This window comes from Crinia signifera, chromosome 7 (assembly GCF_055691185.1).
Source record: "Crinia signifera chromosome 7, ASM5569118v1, whole genome shotgun sequence".
NCBI lineage: Eukaryota > Metazoa > Chordata > Amphibia > Anura > Myobatrachidae > Crinia > Crinia signifera.
The window spans coordinates 16,151,846-16,179,227 of NC_139223.1; the positions used below are offsets into that span (position 1 = coordinate 16,151,846).

Sequence of the window (27,382 nt, forward strand, 5' to 3'; positions counted from 1 at the left end):
CCCAGGAGAGGGCACCACTACCCTGATCTCCTCCAAATTGGGTTATGCAACAATATTAGTTTGAGTGTTGAAGGAGAATGAATGTAAGTTTTGTCTGAACTGTGTAGAGGACTGGTAATCATGTAGAATAGCTGAGGGAGAGGTGATAACCTGATCGAAGCCATGAGAAGCCTGGAAACCGTTGTAGGCTAGAGAAAGGTCTTTATGTGAGGGTGAGAGTTCCACTGGTGGTTGCAGGAAGAAAAAAGTCTGTAACGAATCGGAACCATGGAGTTTGGGTGAGAGCAGAGGAGTTGGGTTGGGAGATATTAGGAGATGAGGGAAGAGGTGTATGTTGGTGCAGTTTTGTTTATGGCCTATGATCCTAGAAGTGTTTTATATTGGTTTGGTAGGAAACAGCAGTGGAAAGTTTTGCATATTAAATGAGTCTCACATTTGAACTTGCTGGATCAGTATTACACCTTGGCCTTGTGTAGAATTGAGATGCTATGATAATGAGGGACCTCTCCTTGTACGTGATTCGTCACTCGAATGACCAATAAAACCTGAATGGACCAGGACTGTGGGTTGGACCATGCATTAGCTGGAGTGGTGTACCCTCACATTCCCGTAACTTATTTCCGTGGCACTGATTAGCCACGGACCTCGCTGTTTGTTACCACTAGACCAAGGCCATTTGGACATTTAGTGGATCTCCTCCAATGGGTAACAGATGTCCGGGAACCTGTTACACACCACAGTAGCCCATAGCTGTGATGAAGATGCCTGATGATAGTCCACCTGTAATCCTGGTTGGAGAACAATATATACAGTGGAGCAGCGCTAACCAATTAAATAAAAATCTAAACGATTGGGTTGTCACTATTGGGTTGTCTTTACATACAATAAATTACATATGTAACACATAAGGTATGTAGTGTATCAGAAAATGCACCTATAGCAAAACAGCCTGTTCCTATAATGCTCCTGAGATTGGTGCGTAGGCAGCATTTATGACGAACCATTAAGGGGAAACCTTACCAGTAAGGGTTAGAGGAGACCAGCTGGGCAAAGCACCGAGAGGTGTGGTGGTCCTGGCGGTGGAGTTGCAAAGCCAGATATCCACTAGAGCAGACATGTCCAAACTATGGCCCTCCTGCTGTTGTGAAACTACAAGTCCCATCATGCCTTGCCACAGTTTTGATACTAGGGAAATCTAAAACTATGGCAAGGCATGCTGGGATGTGTAGTTTCACAACAGCTGGAGGACCACAGTTTGGACATGCCTGCACTAGAGGGATTTCTTGCTGGTGGAAGATGGAATCAGAGTCCGGGGCTGGGTCAGACTGTATAGATTGAGTTCCAAGAGCAGGTGAGGTGCGAGGTGATGGGGTACTGACGCGTTGTGCTGCTCCCTCAAGCAGCTTTATTAAAGGTGTAGTTAGTTCCTCCATATTGGAGCTGTATACCCTCCTAATGAGGAACAATCATACACACATGACACAAAACAGACAATCCAGGCAATAAAAGATTGATTATGACTATCGTTATGGTTTAAAAGAAGGCAGATTAGATAATAGGCATAGTTACAAACGTAATAATGTATTATATAATCACATTATACATTTTTTTTTTATATTTGAGTTCCAAGGTAATGATAGTTTCAGTTTCCAGGCTGGGGACAAATTCACGCCCTCGTATTGGCTAATCTAGATCACATGACCCACATAGAAAAAAGTTGCATGTTCCAGATTGGGCTGTCTGGGATGTCACGTGTTCCGGATGGTCATGTGACAGGAGCCTGCAATCACATGCACAGGCATCCACCAATCAGTTTGGTTGACCCACAATACCCTCACAATCCTGGTTGGACATGTACAGCCCCCATGACTGTCAATAGGTTGACCGCTATTGGTCGACAGGCCATAAATTAACACATGAAAAAGGACAACATACCTTATCAAAAGGTTGACACAAGCATGGGTACGGTCGACATGAAAAAGGTTGACATGTTTTATTCCTCTCTTTTTTTCCACAAACCGGTGTTAATTCATTCTTCACTATCCAAGTTGACATAGAGGGAGAATGTAATGGTGCCTGGAGCATGGCGGTACACTCATACGATGTCCGTGTCTACGTAAATCGACACTTATTTAAAAACGTGAAAAATGAATGTCGACATTTTTCATGTCAACATTTTCCTTAACCTTTTAACCTTGTTGACCCAAGCCATGCTGACCTCTTTAATGGCTTGTTGGCCAATAGGGATCAGCCTATTGGTAGTCTGTATGTCGACCTAATGACTGTTTATCCTATGACCCATACTGCCACGTGACCAGGTGATCCATTATACCTCTGTGTTAGCCTGCACTTAGATAATATCCAGTTGTTTTCCTACAGAAGAAGAAATCTGTACTGCGCCAATAGTTGGCATGTAGGTTCTGGTGGGCCAGGTGTAAGCCGCTCAATGCCTACCCCCAGGCCACCGATTGTGCTGACAGTGTGGCTGTCTCTTCATTGTAGAGTGTTAGACCCACAAATGTTTTAGGCAAGTAATGGAGGGACAGCCAGAGAACTGCATACCGGGCCTCTGCCACCAACTCTGCACCAAAGGCTACATTATGTTGGCTACTCCCTGATAGAGCGTACCTAAACATACGTTGGAGATAGGATAGCAGTGGAAATTTGTTTAAACATGCATGATTGGCAGTTCAGTCCAAAGATGATGGTGATGTCATAGAGTATACTGTGATGTCACAGAGCCCCTCAGCAGGAAGACCAGGAAGGAAGATGAAGGTGTGCCTGGTGCTCTGTGGATGGTTGGTTATGGGAGTTCTAGCGGCCCCAGGTAAAGATAAACCTATGGATGTGGTGAATGCGAGAAGCAAAGATGGACTTTATATGATGGGGCAGTTATTAGAGGCTCACGCCTTGGAATTAAGTACAAACCAACCAGCTCCTGTCACTTTTTAAACATGGCAGTTAGGAGCTAATGGGCTGGTACTTTATCTCTCTTCACAGTTAACCTGATTGCCTCCAGTGGAGGATGTATTCATGTTCTAAAGACAAATTAAAGACCAAATCGGGCAAATCTCATATCCAACGCTACGTTACAGGGTTAACAGGATCATGGACAACTATCCCATAGCTGTAAAGTTGGGATTTAATAAATATCTTGATTATCCACCTTTTATAGATACAGCTGTAGAGAGACATACAGTCCCGCCAACTATTCAGCCAATGTAATATGTCCGGTACATCTGGGACTGGCGCAGTTATACCATATATTCTCTATGTACCTCTGTATAGTCTCTGTGTGGGTTACACAGCACCTCTCCTCTTCCATTACTCCAGGCCAGGACCCACCCACCTCTACCCCATACGCCCCACCAGTCAGCACCGCCCTCTTCTTCGATTATCCCGATAACGACCACAACAGGACCATGGAAATTTCCAACCTGATCGGAGAGTACCAAGTTGCGGATGGAACTGGTAACTTTAATATGTGGAACTAATGTGATCCGTTAAGATAAACATAACTAATATCGTATTATGTGGACTATACATACTATGTGGACATATATATATGTATATATAGTCCATGGACCACCCCAGCAGGGACTGTAATGACCCCATACAAGTACATATACTGTAATATGGAGGAGGTCCCCCTGGTGCAGCTATAACAGCACCCACTCTCCTCGGAAGGCTTTCCTCAAGATGTTGGGGTGTTTCTGTGGGAATTTGTCCCCAATCATTGTGTCGGGCATGAGGTCAAGCACTGATGTTAGTCTGGCTCGCTGTCTCCGTTCCAGAGCATCCCAAAGGTGCTGGATGTGGGTGAGGTCCGGTCTCTGATGTATGAAAGATCTTTATGGGGGAGTAGGGGTATCAGCACACGTCCTGTGCACTGATACCGCTTCTCCCCCATGTATGAAGGAGCCAGCGTGTGGTAAATGACAGGGGCGCATATCTATATGATAGCAGGCTGAATGTATGAACGTCAGCATTGCTGACTGTTCCGCATGATACTGGTTTTGGCTTTGCCAGCATCAGGCTGGCGAAGTCCTATCTCAACAGCAGGGACAGCACTGTCTCTGCTGTTAACTCTGGGCTTCGCTGGAGATCCCACGTGAGCAGCGAGATCCCGCACATGCCGAGTCCGGCCGGCCGGGGGGAAGGAGACAGCGCGTCAGTGTAAACCAGGAGGGGACATCGCCGGAGAGGGGAGTTAGCGCTTCTCCGCTTCGGCAGACAAGATGTTAATACATCCCCTAAGTGCCACTATAATACATCTGCTCCTCTGTGCGGTACAGTCATGTTCTCCCACACTGCGCTCACCAAACTGCATAGTGCGCGCTATAATACCTCCTGCTGGAGGGGAGACCAACAAGATGTATTAACATCTTGTCTGCTGAAGTGGGGGAGCGTAAACTCCCCCCTCTGGCGTGTCCCCTACACTGATGCGCCTTCTCCTTCCCCCGGCTGCCTGCACTGGGCATGCACGGGATATCGCTACTCACGCGAGATCTCCAGCGCAGCCCAGAGCCACCAGCAGGGACAGCCGATAGCAGCAGTGGGCGGAATGGTCAGAGATGCTGACCATTCATTTAGATAGCAGTGCCAATATGGACAGGGGTGCCCCTGTCATTTTAGGCACACCGGGCTCCTTCATACATGGGGCAGAAGGGGTATCAGTGCACATAACGTGCGCTGATACCCCTTCTCCCCCATACCGCACCGTCATACATCTGCCCCTATGGGAATAGTTCAGTAGTGATCGCATTAGCTTTCCTGTTATGACATCTTAATTTGGTCATTTGGTCCTTTGAGTGGCCTCTAGTGGTCGGTGGTGTTACTTCACCAAAGAGGGTAAGGAGTAATAGACCTTTGTATATAAATATCGATTGTGTGGCTGATTTTCCATCGATTGCACAATTATTTTGCAGAATGACTGTTAGTAAATCTCCAGTTTGCATCGCACTATCGGAAAACATCAGTGTTTTCAATTAACGCATTTCTGGACAATTTTGGTTGATTTTTACCTTTGATTAGGCAAAAAATCGGTCAAAACTTCGGGTCAGTTGAGTGGTGATAAGAGAAGCCCCCTAAATACCACGCACCCCAGCAGCAGATACATGAAGGGCAATAGCTGGGTACACTTTAGAGAACATTTCAAACAATTTGTCTGATTCTGACAGATCGCCCACATTGCCTAGTGTGCGTGCACTATGGCCCTTATTCAGATCTGATCGCAGTACACATTTGTTCTCAGAATGAGCAAAACCATGTGCACTGCAGGTGGGGCAGATGTAACATGTGCAGAGAGAGTAACATTTTGATGGGTGTGCTGAAACTAAAATCTAAATTGCAGTGTAAAAATAATCCAGCCAGTATTTACCCTGCACAGAAACAAAATAACTCAAAATCTAACTCTTTGTATACATCTTACATCTGCCCCACCTGCAGTGCACATGGTTTTGCCCATTTTGAGAACAAATTTGTACTGCGATCAGATCTGAATAAGGGCCTTGCACACTTCTGCACTACATCAGTGACAATAGGCCCTACATGCAGGATCCACAGGGGATGTCATTAGCGAGGGCCGCGCTGCCGGCATCACCCAAGAATGTATGCACTTGACGGTGTCAGCTTCCCCGTTGGGACCTGATGCCCACGATGTTATGCTGGGTACTGTGGCAGAGACAGCATCTCTCTGTATGAAAGTAATGTGGAGGATCCAGACCAGGCGTTGGAGCAGTAGCAGAAGCCAGGTGTGTAATCAGCAGCACCTGAGTCTGTTTATGCTGTGATCACCTGTATGCGGCTGCCTGTAACTACGCTTGCCTGTGGAATTCATCTGGTATGCTGTGACCTGCTTTATAAATTAAAGATCAGCCTTCATTCGTCTAATGCAGACATGTCCAAACTATGGCCCTCCAGCTGTTGTGAAACTACAAGTCCCATCATGCCTTGCCACAGTTTTGCCATTAGAGAATGCTAAAACTATGGCAAGGCATGCTGGGATGTGTAGTTTCACAACAGCTGGAGTGCCACAGTTTGGACATGCCTGGTCTAATATCTACTCTGTTTAAGATGGCTCCAGTCACCATCAGGGTAAATCTGAGGCTATAGGAACAGGAGGGCTGCACCTTGGAGGACATATTACTGCCACCATTGTGAGAAGGTTGCTAACAGGGTGGCCATAGATGCTCCATATACAGAATCAAATTCCAGTGCCACAATTCAGTCCTTCGGTATGGAGTGACTGCAGAGAAGGACAAGGGTATACCAAGTGATTGTACATGTCCTCTGTTCCACAGTGCAGCTGAACAAACTCCTGAGGCTGATCCTGATTGCTGCAGTGTGTCTCGCCGTCTTCTTCCTCGTCTACCAGATATTCTGCAGAAGGTGAGAGAGTCTCTTCTGGTGCCCAAAGTCTAGTAATTCTATCCCTACTATACTATATTGTCCTGGTGCATCCTTACTATACTATATTCTCCTTACTATACTACATTGTCCTGGTGCATCCTTACTATACTATATTCTCCTTACTATACTACATTGTCCTGGTGCATCCTTACTATACTACATTGTCCTGGTGCATCCTTACTATACTATATTCTCCTTACTATACTACATTGTCCTGGTGCATCCTTACTATACTATATTCTCCTTACTATACTACATTGTCCTGGTGCATCCTTACTATACTATATTCTCCTTACTATACTACATTGTCCTGGTGCATCCTTACTATACTATATTCTCCATACTATACTACATTGTCCTGGTGCATCCTTACTATACTATATTCTCCTTACTATACTACATTGTCCTGGTGCATCCTTACTATACTATATTCTCCTTACTATACTACATTGTCCTGGCGCATCCTTACTATACTATATTCTCCTTACTATACTACATTGTCCTGGTGCATCCTTACTATGCTATATTCTCCTTACTATACTACATTGTCCTGGTGCATCCTTACTATACTATATTCTCCTTACTATACTACATTGTCCTGGCGCATCCTTACTATGCTATATTCTCCTTACTATACTACATTGTCCTGGTGCATCCTTACTATACTATATTCTCCTTACTATACTACATTGTCCTGGTGCATCCTTACTATACTATATTCTCCTTACTATACTACATTGTCCTGGCGCATCCTTACTATACTATATTCTCCTTACTATACTACATTGTCCTGGTGCATCCTTACTATACTATATTCTCCTTACTATACTACATTGTCCTGGCGCATCCTTACTATACTATATTCTCCTTACTATACTACATTGTCCTGGTGCATCCTTACTATACTATATTCTCCTTACTATACTACATTGTCCTGGTGCATCCTTACTATACTATATTCTCCTTACTATACTACATTGTCCTGGCGCATCCTTACTATACTATATTCTCCTTACTATACTACATTGTCCTGGTGCATCCTTACTATACTATATTCTCCTTACTATACTACATTGTCCTGGTGCATCCTTACTATACTATATTCTCCTTACTATACTACATTGTCCTGGTGCATCCTTACTATACTATATTCTCCTTACTATACTACATTGTCCTGGCGCATCCTTACTATACTATATTCTCCTTACTATACTACATTGTCCTGGTGCATCCTTACTATACTATATTCTCCTTACTATACTACATTGTCCTGGTGCATCCTTACTATGCTATATTCTCCTTACTATACTACATTGTCCTGGTGCATCCTTACTATACTATATTCTCCTTACTATACTACATTGTCCTGGTGCATCCTTACTATACTATATTCTCCTTACTATACTACATTGTCCTGGTGCATCCTTACTATACTATATTCTCCTTACTATACTACATTGTCCTGGTGCATCCTTACTATACTATATTCTCCTTACTATACTACATTGTCCTGGTGCATACTAACTATACTATATTCTCCTTACTATACTACATTGTCCTGGCGTATCCTTACTATACTATATTCTCCATACTATACTACATTGTCCTGGTGCATCCTTACTATACTATATTCTCCTTACTATACTACATTGTCCTGGTGCATCCTTACTATGCTATATTCTCCTTACTATACTACATTGTCCTGGTGCATCCTTACTATGCTATATTCTCCTTACTATACTACATTGTCCTGGTGCATCCTTACTATACTATATTCTCCTTACTATACTACATTGTCCTGGTGCATCCTTACTATACTATATTCTCCTTACTATACTACATTGTCCTGGTGCATCCTTACTATGCTATATTCTCCTTACTATACTACATTGTCCTGGTGCATTCTTACTATACTATAGTCTCCTTACTATACTACATTGTCCTGGTGCATCCTTACTATACTTTATTCTCCTTACTATACTACATTGTCCTGGTGCATACTAACTATACTATATTCTCCTTACTATACTACATTGTCCTGGTGCATCCTTACTATACTATATTCTCCTTACTATACTACATTGTCCTGGTGCATCCTTACTATACTATATTCTCCTTACTATACTACATTGTCCTGGTGCATCCTTACTATACTATATTCTCCTTACTATACTACATTGTCCTGGTGCATCCTTACTATGCTATATTCTCCTTACTATACTACATTGTCCTGGTGCATCCTTACTATACTATATTCTCCTTACTATACTACATTGTCCTGGTGCATACTAACTATACTATATTCTCCTTACTATACTACATTGTCCTGGTGCATCGTTACTATACTATATTCTCCTTACTATACTACATTGTCCTGGTGCATCCTCACTATACTATATTCTCCTTACTATACTACATTGTCCTGGTGCATCCTTACTATACTATATTCTCCTTACTATACTACATTGTCCTGGAGTATCCTTACTATACTATATTCTCCTTACTATACTACATTGTCCTGGTGCATCCTTACTATACTATATTCTCCTTACTATACTACATTGTCCTGGTGCATCCTTACTATACTATATTCTCCTTACTATACTACATTGTCCTGGTGCATCCTTACTATACTATATTCTCCTTACTATACTACATTGTCCTGGTGCATCCTTACTATACTATATTCTCCTTACTATACTACATTGTCCTGGTGCATACTAACTATACTATATTCTCCTTACTATACTACATTGTCCTGGCGTATCCTTACTATACTATATTCTCCTTACTATACTACATTGTCCTGGTGCATCCTTACTATACTATATTCTCCTTACTATACTACATTGTCCTGGTGCATCCTTACTATACTATATTCTCCTTACTATACTACATTGTCCTGGTGCATCGTTACTATACTATATTCTCCTTACTATACTACATTGTCCTGGTGCATCGTTACTATACTATATTCTCCTTACTATACTACATTGTCCTGGTGCATCCTCACTATACTATATTCTCCTTACTATAATACATTGTCCTGGCGCATCCTTACTATACTATATTCTCCTTACTATACTACATTGTCCTGGTGCATCCTTACTATACTATATTCTCCTTACTATACTACATTGTCCTGGTGCATACTAACTATACTATATTCTCCTTACTATACTACATTGTCCTGGTGCATCCTTACTATACTATATTCTCCTTACTATACTAAATTGTCCTGGTGCATCCTTACTATACTATATTCTCCTTACTATACTACATTGTCCTGGTGCATCCTTACTATACTATATTCTCCTTACTATACTACATTGTCCTGGTGCATCCTTACAATGCTATATTCTCCTTACTATACTACATTGTCCTGGTGCATCCTTACTATACTATATTCTCCTTACTATACTACATTGTCCTGGTGCATACTAACTATACTATATTCTCCTTACTATACTACATTGTCCTGGTGCATCCTTACTATACTATATTCTCCTTACTATACTAAATTGTCCTGGTGCATCCTTACTATACAATATTCTCCTTACTATACTACATTGTCCTGGTGCATCCTTACTATACTATATTCTCCTTACTATACTACATTGTCCTGGTGCATCCTTACTATACTATATTCTCCTTACTATACTAAATTGTCCTGGTGCATCCTTACTATACTATATTCTCCTTACTATACTACATTGTCCTGGTGCATCCTTACTATACTATATTCTCCTTACTATACTACATTGTCCTGGTGCATCCTTACTATACTATATTCTCCTTACTATACTACATTGTCCTGGTGCATCCTTACTATACTATATTCTCCTTACTATACTACATTGTCCTGGTGCATCCTTACTATGCTATATTCTCCTTACTATACTACATTGTCCTGGTGCATCCTTACTATACTATATTCTCCTTACTATACTACATTGTCCTGGTGCATCCTTACTATACTATATTCTCCTTACTACAGTATACTACATTGTCCTGGCGTATCCTTACTATACTATATTCTCCTTACTATACTACATTGTCCTGGTGCATCCTTACTATGCTATATTCTCCTTACTATACTACATTGTCCTGGTGCATCCTTACTATACTATATTCTCCTTACTATACTACATTGTCCTGGTGCATCCTTACTATGCTATATTCTCCTTACTATACTACATTGTCCTGGTGCATCCTTACTATACTATATTCTCCTTACTATACTACATTGTCCTGGTGCATCCTTACTATACTATATTCTCCTTACTATACTACATTGTCCTGGTGCATCCTTACTATACTATATTCTCCTTACTATACTACATTGTCCTGGCGTATCCTTACTATACTATATTCTCCATACTATACTACATTGTCCTGGCGCATCCTTACTATACTATATTCTCCTTATTATACTACATTGTCCTGGTGCATCCTTACTATACTATATTCTCCTTACTATACTACATTGTCCTGGCGCATCCTTACTATACTATATTCTCCTTACTATACTACATTGTCCTGGTGCATCCTTACTATACTATATTCTTTTTACTATACTACATTGTCCTGGTGCATCCTTACTATACTATATTCTCCTTACTATACTACATTGTCCTGGTGCATCCTTACTATACTATATTCTCCTTACTATACTACATTGTCCTGGTGCATCCTTACTATACTATATTCTCCTTACTATACTACATTGTCCTGGTGCATCCTTACTATGCTATATTCTCCTTACTATACTACATTGTCCTGGTGCATCCTTACTATACTATATTCTCCTTACTATACTACATTGTCCTGGTGCATCCTTACTATACTATATTCTCCTTACTATACTACATTGTCCTGGTGCATCCTTACTATACTATATTCTCCTTACTATACTACATTGTCCTGGCGTATCCTTACTATACTATATTCTCCTTACTATACTACATTGTCCTGGTGCATCCTTACTATACTATATTCTCCTTACTATACTACATTGTCCTGGTGCATCCTTACTATACTATATTCTCCTTACTATACTACATTGTCCTGGTGCATCCTTACTATGCTATATTCTCCTTACTATACTACATTGTCCTGGTGCATCCTTACTATACTATATTCTCCTTACTATACTACATTGTCCTGGTGCATCCTTACTATACTATATTCTCCTTACTATACTACATTGTCCTGGTGCATCCTTACTATACTATATTCTCCTTACTATACTACATTGTCCTGGTGCATACTAACTATACTATATTCTCCTTACTATACTACATTGTCCTGGTGCATTCTTACTATACTATATTCTCCTTACTATACTACATTGTCCTGGTGCATCCTTACTATACTTTATTCTCCTTACTATACTACATTGTCCTGGTGCATACTAACTATACTATATTCTCCTTACTATACTACATTGTCCTGGTGCATCCTTACTATACTATATTCTCCTTACTATACTACATTGTCCTGGTGCATCCTTACTATACTATATTCTCCTTACTATACTACATTGTCCTGGTGCATCCTTACTATACTATATTCTCCTTACTATACTACATTGTCCTGGTGCATCCTTACTATGCTATATTCTCCTTACTATACTACATTGTCCTGGTGCATCCTTACTATACTATATTCTCCTTACTATACTACATTGTCCTGGTGCATACTAACTATACTATATTCTCCTTACTATACTACATTGTCCTGGTGCATCGTTACTATACTATATTCTCCTTACTATACTACATTGTCCTGGTGCATCCTCACTATACTATATTCTCCTTACTATACTACATTGTCCTGGTGCATCCTTACTATACTATATTCTCCTTACTATACTACATTGTCCTGGAGTATCCTTACTATACTATATTCTCCTTACTATACTACATTGCCCTGGTGCATCCTTACTATACTATATTCTCCTTACTATACTACATTGTCCTGGTGCATCCTTACTATACTATATTCTCCTTACTATACTACATTGTCCTGGTGCATCCTTACTATACTATATTCTCCTTACTATATTACATTGTCCTGGTGCATCCTTACTATACTATATTCTCCTTACTATACTACATTGTCCTGGTGCATCCTTACTATACTATATTCTCCTTACTATACTACATTGTCCTGGTGCATCCTTACTATACTATATTCTCCTTACTATACTACATTGTCCTGGTGCATACTAACTATACTATATTCTCCTTACTATACTACATTGTCCTGGCGTATCCTTACTATACTATATTCTCCTTACTATACTACATTGTCCTGGTGCATCCTTACTATACTATATTCTCCTTACTATACTACATTGTCCTGGTGCATCCTTACTATACTATATTCTCCTTACTATACTACATTGTCCTGGTGCATCGTTACTATACTATATTCTCCTTACTATACTACATTGTCCTGGTGCATCGTTACTATACTATATTCTCCTTACTATACTACATTGTCCTGGTGCATCCTCACTATACTATATTCTCCTTACTATAATACATTGTCCTGGTGCATCCTTACTATACTATATTCTCCTTTCTATACTAAATTGTCCTGGTGCATCCTTACTATACTATATTCTCCTTACTATACTACATTGTCCTGGTGCATCCTTACTATACTATATTCTCCTTACTATACTACATTGTCCTGGTGCATCCTTACAATGCTATATTCTCCTTACTATACTACATTGTCCTGGTGCATCCTTACTATACTATATTCTCCTTACTATACTACATTGTCCTGGTGCATACTAACTATACTATATTCTCCTTACTATACTACATTGTCCTGGTGCATCCTTACTATACTATATTCTCCTTACTATACTAAATTGTCCTGGTGCATCCTTACTATACAATATTCTCCATACTATACTACATTGTCCTGGTGCATCCTTACTATACTATATTCTCCTTACTATACTACATTGTCCTGGTGCATCCTTACTATACTATATTCTCCTTACTATACTAAATTGTCCTGGTGCATCCTTACTATACTATATTCTCCTTACTATACTACATTGTCCTGGTGCATCCTTACTATACTATATTCTCCTTACTATACTACATTGTCCTGGTGCATCCTTACTATACTATATTCTCCTTACTATACTACATTGTCCTGGTGCATCCTTACTATACTATATTCTCCTTACTATACTACATTGTCCTGGTGCATCCTTACTATGCTATATTCTCCTTACTATACTACATTGTCCTGGTGCATCCTTACTATACTATATTCTCCTTACTATACTACATTGTCCTGGTGCATCCTTACTATACTATATTCTCCTTACTACAGTATACTACATTGTCCTGGCGTATCCTTACTATACTATATTCTCCTTACTATACTACATTGTCCTGGTGCATCCTTACTATGCTATATTCTCCTTACTATACTACATTGTCCTGGTGCATCCTTACTATGCTATATTCTCCTTACTATACTACATTGTCCTGGTGCATCCTTACTATGCTATATTCTCCTTACTATACTACATTGTCCTGGTGCATCCTTACTATACTATATTCTCCTTACTATACTACATTGTCCTGGTGCATCCTTACTATACTATATTCTCCTTACTATACTACATTGTCCTGGTGCATCCTTACTATACTATATTCTCCTTACTATACTACATTGTCCTGGCGTATCCTTACTATACTATATTCTCCATACTATACTACATTGTCCTGGCGCATCCTTACTATACTATATTCTCCTTATTATACTACATTGTCCTGGCGCATCCTTACTATACTATATTCTCCTTACTATACTACATTGTCCTGGCGCATCCTTACTATACTATATTCTCCTTACTATACTACATTGTCCTGGTGCATCCTTACTATACTATATTCTTTTTACTATACTACATTGTCCTGGTGCATCCTTACTATACTATATTCTCCTTACTATACTACATTGTCCTGGTGCATCCTTACTATACTATATTCTCCTTACTATACTACATTGTCCTGGCGTATCCTTACTATGCTATATTCTCCTTACTATACTACATTGTCCTGGTGCATCCTTACTATGCTATATTCTCCTTACTATACTACATTGTCCTGGTGCATCCTTACTATACTATATTCTCCTTACTATACTACATTGTCCTGGTGCATCCTTACTATGCTATATTCTCCTTACTATACTACATTGTCCTGGTGCATCCTTACTATACTATATTCTCCTTACTATACTACATTGTCCTGGTGCATCCTTACTATACTATATTCTCCTTACTATACTACATTGTCCTGGCGCATCCTTACTATACTATATTCTCCTTACTATACTACATTGTCCTGGTGCATCCTTACTATACTATATTCTCCTTACTATACTACATTGTCCTGGCGCATCCTTACTATACTATATTCTCCTTACTATACTACATTGTCCTGGTGCATCCTTACTATACTATATTCTCCTTACTATACTACATTGTCCTGGTGCATCCTTACTATACTATATTCTCCTTACTATACTACATTGTCCTGGCGCATCCTTACTATACTATATTCTCCTTACTATACTACATTGTCCTGGTGCATCCTTACTATACTATATTCTCCTTACTATACTACATTGTCCTGGTGCATCCTTACTATACTATATTCTCCTTACTATACTACATTGTCCTGGTGCATCCTTACTATACTATATTCTCCTTACTATACTACATTGTCCTGGCGTATCCTTACTATACTATATTCTCCTTACTATACTACATTGTCCTGGTGCATCCTTACTATACTATATTCTCCTTACTATACTACATTGTCCTGGTGCATCCTTACTATACTATATTCTCCTTACTATACTACATTGTCCTGGTGCATCCTTACTATGCTATATTCTCCTTACTATACTACATTGTCCTGGTGCATCCTTACTATACTATATTCTCCTTACTATACTACATTGTCCTGGTGCATCCTTACTATACTATATTCTCCTTACTATACTACATTGTCCTGGTGCATCCTTACTATACTATATTCTCCTTACTATACTACATTGTCCTGGCGTATCCTTACTATACTATATTCTCCATACTATACTACATTGTCCTGGTGCATCCTTACTATACTATATTCTCCTTATTATACTACATTGTCCTGGTGCATCCTTACTATACTATATTCTCCTTACTATACTACATTGTCCTGGCGCATCCTTACTATACTATATTCTCCTTACTATACTACATTGTCCTGGTGCATCCTTACTATACTATATTCTTTTTACTATACTACATTGTCCTGGTGCATCCTTACTATACTATATTCTCCTCACTATACTACATTGTCCTGGTGCATCCTTACTATACTATATTCTCCTTACTATACTACATTGTCCTGGCGTATCCTTACTATACTATATTCTCCATACTATACTACATTGTCCTGGTGCATCCTTACTATACGATATTCTCCTTACTATACTACATTGTCCTGGTGCATCCTTACTATACTATATTCTCCATACTATACTACATTGTCCTGGCGTATCCTTACTATACTATATTCTCCTTACTATACTACATTGTCCTGGTGCATCCTTACTATGCTATATTCTCCTTACTATACTACATTGTCCTGGCGTATCCTTACTATACTATATTCTCCTTACTATACTACATTGTCCTGGTGCATCCTTACTATACTATATTCTCCTTACTATACTACATTGTCCTGGTGCATCCTTACTATACTATATTCTCCTTACTATACTACATTGTCCTGGTGCATCCTTACTATACTATATTCTTTTTACTATACTACATTGTCCTGGTGCATCCTTACTATACTATATTCTCCTTACTATACTACATTGTCCTGGTGCATCCTTACTATACTATATTCTCCTTACTATACTACATTGTCCTGGCGCATTCTTACTATACTATATTCTAGTTACTATACTACATTGTCCTGGCGCATACTAACTATACTATATTCTCCTTACTATACTACATTGTCCTGGTGCATCCTTACTATACTATATTCTCCTTACTATACTACATTGTCCTGGTGCATCCTTACTATACTATATTCTCCTTACTATACTACATTGTCCTGGCGCATCCTTACTATACTATATTCTAGTTACTATACTACATTGTCCTGGTGCATCCTTACTATACTATATTCTCCTTACTATACTACATTGTCCTGGCGCATACTAACTATACTATATTCTCCTTACTATACTACATTGTCCTGGTGCATCCTTACTATACTATATTCTCCTTACTATACTACATTGTCCTGGCGCAAACTAACTATACTATATTCTCCTTACTATACTACATTGTCCTGGTGCATCCTTACTATACTATATTCTCCTTACTATACTACATTGTCCTGGCGCATCCTTACTATACTATATTCTAGTTACTATTCTACATTGTCCTGGTGCATCCTTACTATACTATATTCTCCTTACTATACTACATTGTCCTGGCGCATACTAACTATACTATATTCTCCTTACTATACTACATTGTCCTGGCGTATCCTTACTATACTATATTCTCCTTACTATACTACATTATCCTGGTGCATCCTTACTATACTATATTCTCCTTACTATACTACATTGTCCTGGCGTATCCTTACTATACTATATTCTCAATACTATACTACATTGTCCTGGTGCATCCTTACTATACTATATTCTCCTTACTACAGTATACTACATTGTCCTGGTGCATCCTTACTATACTATATTCTCCTTACTATACTACATTGTCCTGGTACATCCTTACTATACTATATTCTCCTTACTATACTACATTGTCCTGGTGCATCCTTACTATACTATATTCTCCTTACTATACTACATTGTCCTGGTGCATCCTTACTATACTATATTCTCCTTACTATACTACATTGTCCTGGTGCATCCTTACTATACTATATTCTCCATACTATACTACATTGTCCTGGTGCATCCTTACTATACTATATTCTCCTTACTATACTACATTGTCCTGGCGTATCCTTACTATACTATATTCTCCTTACTATACTACATTGTCCTGGTGCATCCTTACTATACTATATTCTCCTTACTATACTACATTGTCCTGGCGTATCCTTACTATACTATATTCTCCTTACTATACTACATTGTCCTGGCGTATCCTTACTATACTATATTCTCCTTACTTTACTACATTGTCCTGGTGCATCCTTACTATGCTATATTCTCCTTACTACAGTATACTACATTGTCCTGGTGCATCCTTACTATACTATATTCTCCTTAATATGCTATATTCTCCTTACTATATTACATTGTCCTGGCATATCCTTACTATGCTATATTGTCCGTCATGAGTGCCTACTCTGATAGAGTACATCTGCTCCACCACCCAACACCAGTATCTCTTCTCCTTCATCCATCACTAGCGTTCCTCTCCTTCACACATCACTATTGTCTCCTCTACTTCACTTATCACTAGCGTCTCCTCTCCTTCACTTATCACTAGCGTTTCCTCTCCTTCATCCACTACTAGCGTCTCCTCTCCATCCATCACAGATACAGAACATCTGCTCCTCCACCCAACACCAGTATCTCTTCTCCTTCATCCATCACTAACACTTCCTCTCCTCCACCCATCACTAGCGTCTCCTCTCCTTCACCCATTACTAGCATTTCCTCTCCTTCGTCCATCACTAGTGTTTCCTCTCCTTCATCCATCACTAGCATCTCCTCTCCTTCATCCATCACTAGAGTCTCTTCTCCTTCATTATTGTTTCCTCTTCTTCACCCATCACTAATGTCTCCTCCTCTTCATCCATCACTAGCATCTCCTCTCCTTCATCCATCACTAGAGTCTCTTCTCCTTCATTAGCGTTTCCTCTTCTTCACCCATCACTAATTTCTCCTCTCCTTCATCCATCACTAGCGTCTCCTCTCATTCACCCATCACTAGCATTTCTCTCCTTTAACCATTACTAGCATTTCCTCTCCTTTACCCATCACTAGCGTCTCTTCTCCTTCACACATCGTTATCGTCTCCTCCCCTTCACCCATCACAGATACAGTATATCTGCTCCTCCACCCAAGACATAGAAACATAGAATTTGACGGCAGATAAGAACCACTTGGCCCATCTAGTCTGCCCCTTTTTTAAACATGTTACCTCAAACCATATTTGATCCTTATTTTTTTGTAAGGATATCAATATGCTTATCCCAAGCATGTTTAAATTGTACTACTGTATTTGCGTCTTCCACCTCTGTTGGGAGGCTATTCCACTTATCTACTACTCTTTCTGTGAAAAAATTATTCCTCACATTTCCCCTGAATCTTCCTCCCTCTAGTTTCAGTGCATGTCCTCGTGTTCTGTTGCTCCTCTTCCTGTGAAGAATGTCTCCCACCTGTACCTTGTTAAAGCCCTTGATATATTTGAAAGTTTCTATCATGTCCCCCCTTTCCCTTCTCTGCTCTAAAGTAAACATATTTAGATCTTTTAGTCTTTCCTGGTACGTTTTGTGATGTAGGCCATGCACCATTTTAGTTGCTCTTCTTTGTACAGTCTCTAATGTATTTATATCCTTCTGGAGATATGGCCTCCAGAACTGAACACATCACTCTAGGTGAGGTCATACCAATGACCTATACAGTGGCATTATTACTTATTTCTTTCTACTGCTGATACCTCTCCCTATGCAACCAAGCATCTGACTTGCCTTCTTCATTGCTTTGTTACATTGCCTACCTGCTTTTAAGTCCCCTGAAATAGTGACACCTAGATCCCTCTCTTCCTCAGACGAGTATCTCTTCTACTTCATCCATCACTAGCATCTCCTCTCCTTCATCCATCACTAGCATCTCCTCTCCTTCATCCATCACTAGCATCTCCTCTCCTTCATCCATCACTAGCATCTCCTCTCCTTCATCCATCACTAGCATCTCCTCTCCTTCATCCATCACTAGCGTCTCCTCTCCTTCATTCATCACTAGCCTCTCCTCTCCTTCACCCATCACTAGCATCTCCTCTCCTTCACACATCACTAGTTTCTCCTTTATTAGTGTTTCCTCTTCTTCACCCATCACTTAAGTCTCCTCTCCTTCATTCATCACTAGCCTCTCCTCTCCTTTACCCATCACTAGCGTCTCATCTTCTTCACACATCAATATCGTCTCCTCCCCTTCACCCATCACAGATACAGTATATCTGCTCCTCCACCCAAGACCATTATCTCTTCTCCTTTATCCATTACTAGCATCTCCTCTCCTTCATCCATCACTAGCGTCTCCTCTCCTTCATCCATCACTAGCATCTCCTCTCCTTCATCCATCACTAGCATCTCCTCTCCTTCACCTATGACTAGCATTTCCTCTCCTTTACCCATTACTAGCATTTCCTCTCCTTTACCCATTACTAGTGTCTCCTCTCCTTCACACATCATTATCATCTCCTCTCCTTCACCCATCACAGACACAGTACATCTGCTCCTCCACCCAACACCAGTATTTCTTCTGCTTCACCCATCACTAGCGTATCCTCTCCTTCACACATCAATATTGTCTCCTCCCCTTCACACATCAATATTGTCTCCTCCCCTTCACCCATCACAGATACAGTATATATGCTCCTCCACCCAACACCAGTATCTCTTCTCCTTCACCCATCACTAGCATCTCCTCTCCTTCATCCATCACTAGCGTCTCCTCTCCTTCACCCATCAATGGTGTCTCCACTCATCCACCCATCACTGGTGTCTCCTCTGCTCCATCCGTCACTAGAGTCTCTGTTCCTCCACACATCATCACTGATGTCTCCGCTGTCTTCCACTCATAACTGGTGTCTTCTCTCATCCATCTATCAATGATGTCTCCACTCCTCCATCCATCATCACTGTTCTCTCTTCTCCTACACCTGACACTGGTGTCTCCTCTCCTCCACCTGTCACTGGTGTCTTCTCTCCTCCAACTATCACTAGGGTCAACACTCATCCACCCATCACTTGTACCTGCACTGCTCTCAATTGTTTTTTTTTTTCTCTTTGCGTTCCCACTCTTGGGGCTCATATCTCGTATTTTGTCTTTCACTCTTACAATCTCCCACTGGGTCTCCACTCCTCCACCCATCACGGTCGTCTTTGCTCCTCCACCCATTATTGGTGACTCTTCTCCTTTACCCATAACTAGTGACTCTGCACCTCCAGTCATCACTAGTGACTCTGCTCCTCCAGCCATCACTACTGACTGTGCTCTTTCTCCTTTCACTAGTGACTCTGCTCCTCCACCCATCACTAGTTTCTCTGCTCCTCCACCCATCACTAGTTTCTCTGCTCCTCCACCCATCACTAGTGTCTCTGCTCCTCCACCCATCACTAGTGTCTCAGCTCCTCCACCCATCACTAGTGTCTCTGCTCCTCCACCCATCACTAGTGTCTCTGCTCCTCCACCCATCACTAGTGTCCCACTCCTCTACCCATCACTAGTGTCTCTGATGCTCCACACATCATTAATGTCTCCCTTCTCAACCCATAACTAGTGTCTCCAATTCTCCACCAATCACTAGTGTCTACGAATCTCCACCCATCACAAATGTCTCCACTCCTCCACCCATAACTAGTGCCTACGCTGCTCCATCCATCTTTCCTCTTATTGGCTAGCTTCTCTTTGTGCTTACTTAATCATCTGCAGGTTTTGCATGCCTGGATTATGAAGATTCCAGATCCAGGTCAACTGTCAGTGAACCGTTACTGCAGTTATCAGTACAGTAAGTAAGGTAAGTACTCTCTACAGATATGTATAGGACAGCAAATAGATACAGATCTGTTGGAGGCTAATGTAGACCCTGTGAGGACTGAAGTTGGAAAGAACCCAAAATTCCCTACACTCTTATAAAAAACACTTTTACACTGTCATACACACCTGCCACGTGACAGTCCTAGTACTAGGACCATTGTAATCATCTGTGACCTGTGATTGGCTTATAGCTCTTGTGACGATATGCCGCCCACACACCGGGGGAGAATTTATTAATATGAATAATTTCACCATCCACGTCAGTGCAGGAAATGAAAGATGTTCCACAAATCCTCTTTGGATTGCGTTTAATCTTTTTAATACCTTTTTACAAGTATTATAAATTGCAGTACATTTACTAACATGTCGCTCTGCTGAAACATATTTACATTCAGTTTAAAAAAAAAAATAGTGGAATAAATTAATAATAAATTAAAATAAATATACGGGGTCGATGGCCGGGCATCTGTGGGTCTAGCGGAGGCTGTGAGGGCGAGAACTTAAACAGAGATACATAAGTGTCTACATAGGCTGAGCTAAATTATCAGAACCTTACGCAAACCCTGAAATAGCAGCAACTTATACAAAATATATATATATATTATATTGGATTTGAGTTATTGTTCTGCTCTGGGGCTTTCCTGTTATATACCAGGGAATCCGGGTGACACCATATAGCCGACATTGATGAGGTTGACATAGACGAAAGGTCAAATGGTCGACGCATGAGGTCGACATGAGTTTTTTTGCCAATTATTTTCTTTTTTCCTTTTTTCATACCATTCATGTAGACTACTTTGGGAAACGGTAAAGTTTACTGGACGTGGCCCAAAGCGGGGCAAGCAGGGCCGGCACATATGAGGGGCAGCGGGCAGTTTTTATCTGCGCCCCCTCCGTGGGGGAGGCAAGTGTGCCGGGCCCCAGCAGTACAAGAAGCTACTAGAAGCACTGCCAGGTATGTCCGTCACGGCTCCACCTCTCCCCCGCCATCACTCCCGAGTCCCTTCTCTACCCCGCCCCCGGACGTCAGCATAAGGGTACATACCTCTGCTGGTGCTGCCCAAAACCGCTCCTCCTACCTGCAGAAGCAGCTCAGAGCAGCACCACAGAACTGACGTGCTCTTCTCACCGCTAGGGGCACCACGGACCCGGCGCCACCAGCGGTAAGTGCGCCAGGAGGCAACTGAGCTGAGCCTCGGGGTCCAGGGGGCGGGCACAAATATTGTGCCTAGGGGCGGTCTGACCCCTAAATCCGACCCTCGTGGCAAGTGAAGCCAGCCAAGTGAGAGGATACGCTACACGAGTGTGTGTGTGTGTGTGTGTGTGTGGGGGGGGGCACATGCTCTAAGGTACACATTGACACCCCAAAAGAGTAAAACACTCATGACGACCAATTCCATGTTGACCTTTCTCCCATTTCAACCTAGATGCTGTCGACATAGTAAGTCAACCCCATGATCCACACCTATATACAGTAACACTTACCTGGAACCATTTGTAGCTTATATGATGTACCACCTCTGGCCGGAGATGGTTCATATCTGCACTACTCTAACACCAGTATAAGGGCGCATACTGTGCCGCCTATAGACAGAGGAGAAAAGAATTCCTGAACACTGGGCCTGGTAATCATTAGGAGTCCTTGACATTGATGGTGCCGTCAGTGAGGTCACCTGCTCCTAGTATATCGATTGGCTGTGCTATCCTAAAACAAAATGGCTGCCCCCGCTGTGAATAGGGGGACAGTCACAGCCTTACAAAACAAATAACAGGTTATAACATTTATCCGACCCGGCAAAGGTCTATTACTAAGGGAGGTATGTAACAAACTCTGTAGAGAGAGAGATAGAGTAAGTGTAGAGAGATAAAGGGCCTAATTCATGTTCCATCGGACGGGGCTGAGTTCAGCCAATGGGCTGCTATCATGTCATGTGACAGGCTGCCTTTGAAAAATGGCAGCTAAGAGCTGATTGCTTAGTACTTTATCTCTCACTGGCTGCTTTATCTCTCTCCGAGGTTTGTTACATCTCTCCCTGTTAATAGCAGCAGCCTAGACGTAGCTGAGAGGGGTGAAAAGCAGAGATGTCCGGTTCGGATACAGCTCGTATGTAGCTATGAGGGTTCCAAAGGTTGTGATCAAGGTAAACGCTGCCTGCTGATTGGCTAATATCTGGCCATGCTTAACCCTTAAGTGTGCAGCTTTGCGCAATTATTTTTGCTTAGTTTATAATAGCCATTGCTTTAGATTAGGCGTCTGGGCAGTTAGACTTAACTCCTAACATGCTACTGCCCAAAACTCTCCCGAAATCTAAAGGGAGGGATGCAGGGGGCATTATCCCCTCACCCACATCACGAATGGGAGGTAGAGAGCAGGAGGAAGGTTGCTATAATGGTTTACTTCAGCCACCCCAAGTGAATTATGTGTAACCCCCTATAAAAGGTAAACTTGTGTTGTATGACCACCACACCCCCATGTGGTCACTGAGGGGTGAATTTATGAAGCTTGGAGAAGTGTTATCTATCCCCATAAAGAACGTTATGAGCAAGGTGATAATGGTTCAGCCAATCAGCTACAATATGTAAATTGACAGGTAAGAGCTGATTGGCTGAACCATTATCACCTTGCTCATAACGTTCTTTATGGGGATAGATAACACTTCTCCAAGCTTCATAAATTCACCCCTGAGAGTACTGCAGGATGCACCCATTTGAATGCGGGCACCTACAGTGGCTGTGGGCTACATTAGGGGCTTCCGAGTATTTCAGATCAAGTAGGTTATCACTGCATGCATTGGTTTACAGAGAAATAGCTACGCATTGTGTATTGCACAATAACACTGGCCTGTGCGACACTGAGGGGCTCATTCAGAGGCGGACGTACTGCGCCGTGAAATGACATGGAAAAAAGATGCGCATGACATAAAGTGTCCAGCTCGGAAAGAATTGCGTACAGGCGCTGTACAACAGCGCGGTGCAAGCCTTGCAATAGCGTAGGGGTGCGGCAGGACAGCAGCCGCATTACCCCACTCGTTTGCAATATATTAACGTAGTGCAGTGTCATGTACACAACAGAGAAGGTCACCTTGACACTAATTAATAAATATTCGCAGTATAAAATGTAACGAAAATACAAACACAAATACAAAACATAAATACAAATGAAATAATTCAATGAAATACAAACGTGTCGTTTTCCCTTTTTTCACGATAAAGTAGGGATCGCCTTCCCTGCAGTAGTCTAAACAAAAGTGTCAAGTAATACGAACGAACGGGTGCAACTTAATATAAAGTAGTCGCGGCGCTAATAATGTGCGCGGTACCAGCTGGAGGGCCAATCAGTGCAGAGGTATGTGGCTGAGGCGCTGCAGATAGCCGCCATTAATGTGGCGTATGGTTACCCCCGGATCTCTAGCGCCACCCCCCCTAAGAATTGCAACACTTCTCGCGATGCCTCCACATTAATTGTAACTCAACTATGTGCAAAAGCCGCCTATACTGGAATCGGCCTATGCTTGCCCGCCCTAATCTGCCTCTGTAGGCGTAAGGAGACGCGAGCAGGTGATACTATGCGAAAAGCTACGTACATTCAGGTGCACAAGCGCAGAGCAAAAATCTGCACCTTCCATTAAAAAAATAACCAAAAACATTTTGTATGTCCACCTCTTAATGAGCCCCTTAGTGTGCTGCAGGAATTCCTCTGTGGGGGTGACAGTGACACATAGTGGTCACCGTGAGTACTGCAGAGAATACATCTTTAGTATGACATAGTGGTAGCTGTGTGTGCATCAATAATACTGTCACGTGGTGGGCGAGACCTCTGCCAGGGTACACGGAGAGGTAACGACGTCTTCCTACCTCTCTCTCCCTCCTCTCCAAGACACCCTAGAGACATCCTGTGGACCTCCTCCTAAGCAGTGCATTTACAAGGTGCCTTTATTGCCTCCATTAAGAAGGCGCAGTCTTTGATGCTGCAGAGGTGGCCTCACTGGGTCTCAGTTTTGGGGATGGGCTCTCTGGATCCAGATGGGTGAGGGCAGTAAGGGGGATAAATGTCACTGCGAGCAGTCCTGGTCTTTGGCTGAGGGACTTTCGGGGACTGGATGTCCATTCTTGGGCTGCTGGCTCATCCTAGACTGCTGGAACAAGCTGTAGGCTCTTCGGCAAATCAGGTAGAACCAGTAGACCTGGGGCGCCATGAGAATCGCGGCACCGAAGTTGTATTCTGGGGAAAGGTTGAATGGGACTCTGTACAGAGGCAGTCCCACCCGCTGTCCATACACCCAGTACATGTAGGGGAACAGCAGGAGACGGCAGCAGAAGAAGGTGACCAGCATGAAGACGCCATTGACACGGTGCAGGAGCGTGTGCTGCTTCTTGTACTGTGGGGAGAAACAGGGGGACAGAGACAGGAGAGGGAAATGGGGGGGAGGGGCAGAGATAGGAGAGGGAAATGGGGGGACAGAGACAGGAGAAATGAAACGGGGGGACAAAGGGACAGGAGAAGGAAAACAGGGGAACAAAGAGACAGGAGAGGTAACCGGGGGGGACAAAGAGACAGGAGAAATGAAATGGGGGGGACAAAGGGACAGGAGAGGGAAATAGAGGAACAAAGGGAGAGGGAACCGGGGGTACAAAGAGACAGGAGAAGGGAAACAGGGGGGGAGACAAAGGGACAGGAGAGGGAAACGGAGAGACAAAGGGACAGGAGAGGGAACCAGGGGGGACAAAGGGACATTAAAAGGGAAACAGAGGGACAAAGAGACAGGAGAGGGAAGCGGGGGGGGGGGGGGGGGGGGGCACAAAGGGACAGGAGAGAGAACCGGGGGGGGGGGAACAAAAGGACAAGTGAGGAGAACGGGGGGACAAAGGGACAGGAGAGGAGAGCGGGTGGACAAAGGGACAGGAGAGGTAACCAGGGGGACAAAGGGACAGGAGAAGGGAAATGGGGGGACAAAGAGACAGGAGAGGTAACCGGTGGGACAAAGGGACAGATGAGGGAAATGGAGGGACAAAGGAACAGGAGAGGGAACCAGGGGGGACAAGAGAGGGAACCAGGGGGACAAAGGAACAGGAGAGGGAACCAGGGGGGACAAGAGAGGGAACCAGGGGGACAAAGGAACAGGAGAGGGAACCAGGGGGGACAAGAGAGGGAACAAGGGGGACAAAGGGACAGGAGAGGTAACCAGGGGGACAAAGAGACAGGAGAAGGTTAACAGGGGGACAAAAGGAACAGGAGAAGGTTAATGGGGGGGGACAAAGGGTCCGGAGAAGGAACCGGGGGGGGGACAAAGAGACAGGAAAGGTAACCGGGGGACAAAGAGACAGGAAAGGTAACCGGGGGGACAAAGGGACATGAGAGGGAAATGGGGGGGACAAAGGGACAGGAGAGGAAAACGGGGGGACAAAGAGACAGGAGAGGAACCGGGGGGACAAAAAGACAGGAGAGGGAAATGTGGGTACAAAAGGTAGGAAAGGGTAATGGGGGACAGGAGAGGGAAATGGGGGGACAGGAGAGGGAGGGTCGTTTGGGTGAATAGACATTATTGCTTTATACAGAGGTTAAAGTATAACATAAGGTATCTTAATCTTGCTGCCTAATTTACTGTCTGGCTGGGAGGCAGGTAAAGAATGATGCGCTTTGATTGGTGGATAGGTTCAGTCATCGACCAATAAGCCTGCTGACAGCCATTCACTGTCTGGCTGCAAGCTAAGAGGCAGGTAGAGAATGTTGCACTCTGATTGGTGGACAGATCCAGCCATCGACCAATAGGCTTGCTGACAGTCATTCACTGTCTGGCTGCAGCCCAGGAGGCAGGTGGAGAATGCTGTTTACTGGACAGAACCGGCCGCTGAGATAATAGCAGCCACACCCCCCATTGTGTAAATGGCCAATTAACCTAATATAAATTTTTTTTTACTTCTAGTGAGAGAAAGAGGAAGACACAAATGGATTACATCTCCGCTCGGAGGGGAAAGAATCAGGAAGATAAAGACAATAAAATTGTTTGTTTAATTCTAAGCAACATTAAGTGTACATGGCGTCTAACTGACTCAACATCGTGAAAGTCGAGAACGAGAAATGTTATTCTATGAGAGTAGGAGAGAAACATTCCAT

The 27,382-nt window shown here is 42.3% G+C and overlaps 2 protein-coding genes across 2 annotated transcripts in view; one reads left to right on the plus strand and one right to left on the minus strand.

The window, feature by feature from the left end:
• Positions 1 to 2,752: 2,752 nt before the first annotated feature.
• Positions 2,753 to 27,366, plus strand: LOC146019836 (uncharacterized). Its single transcript, XM_083152427.1, has 5 exons — positions 2,753 to 2,827; positions 3,334 to 3,471; positions 6,303 to 6,390; positions 21,163 to 21,247; positions 27,192 to 27,366. The coding sequence occupies exons 1-4, from the start codon at positions 2,770 to 2,772 to the stop codon at positions 21,182 to 21,184; spliced, it is 306 nt and encodes a 101-aa protein (XP_083008553.1). The 5' UTR covers positions 2,753 to 2,769; the 3' UTR covers positions 21,185 to 21,247; positions 27,192 to 27,366.
• Positions 23,898 to 27,382, minus strand: part of TLCD3B (TLC domain containing 3B) — a 47,959-nt gene continuing 44,474 nt past the window's right edge. Inside the window, exon 4 of the mRNA XM_083152426.1 lies at positions 23,898 to 25,646. Within this exon, the coding sequence (XP_083008552.1) occupies positions 25,320 to 25,646 (327 nt within the window). The 3' untranslated portion in view covers positions 23,898 to 25,319. The remainder of the gene's footprint in view (positions 25,647 to 27,382) is intronic.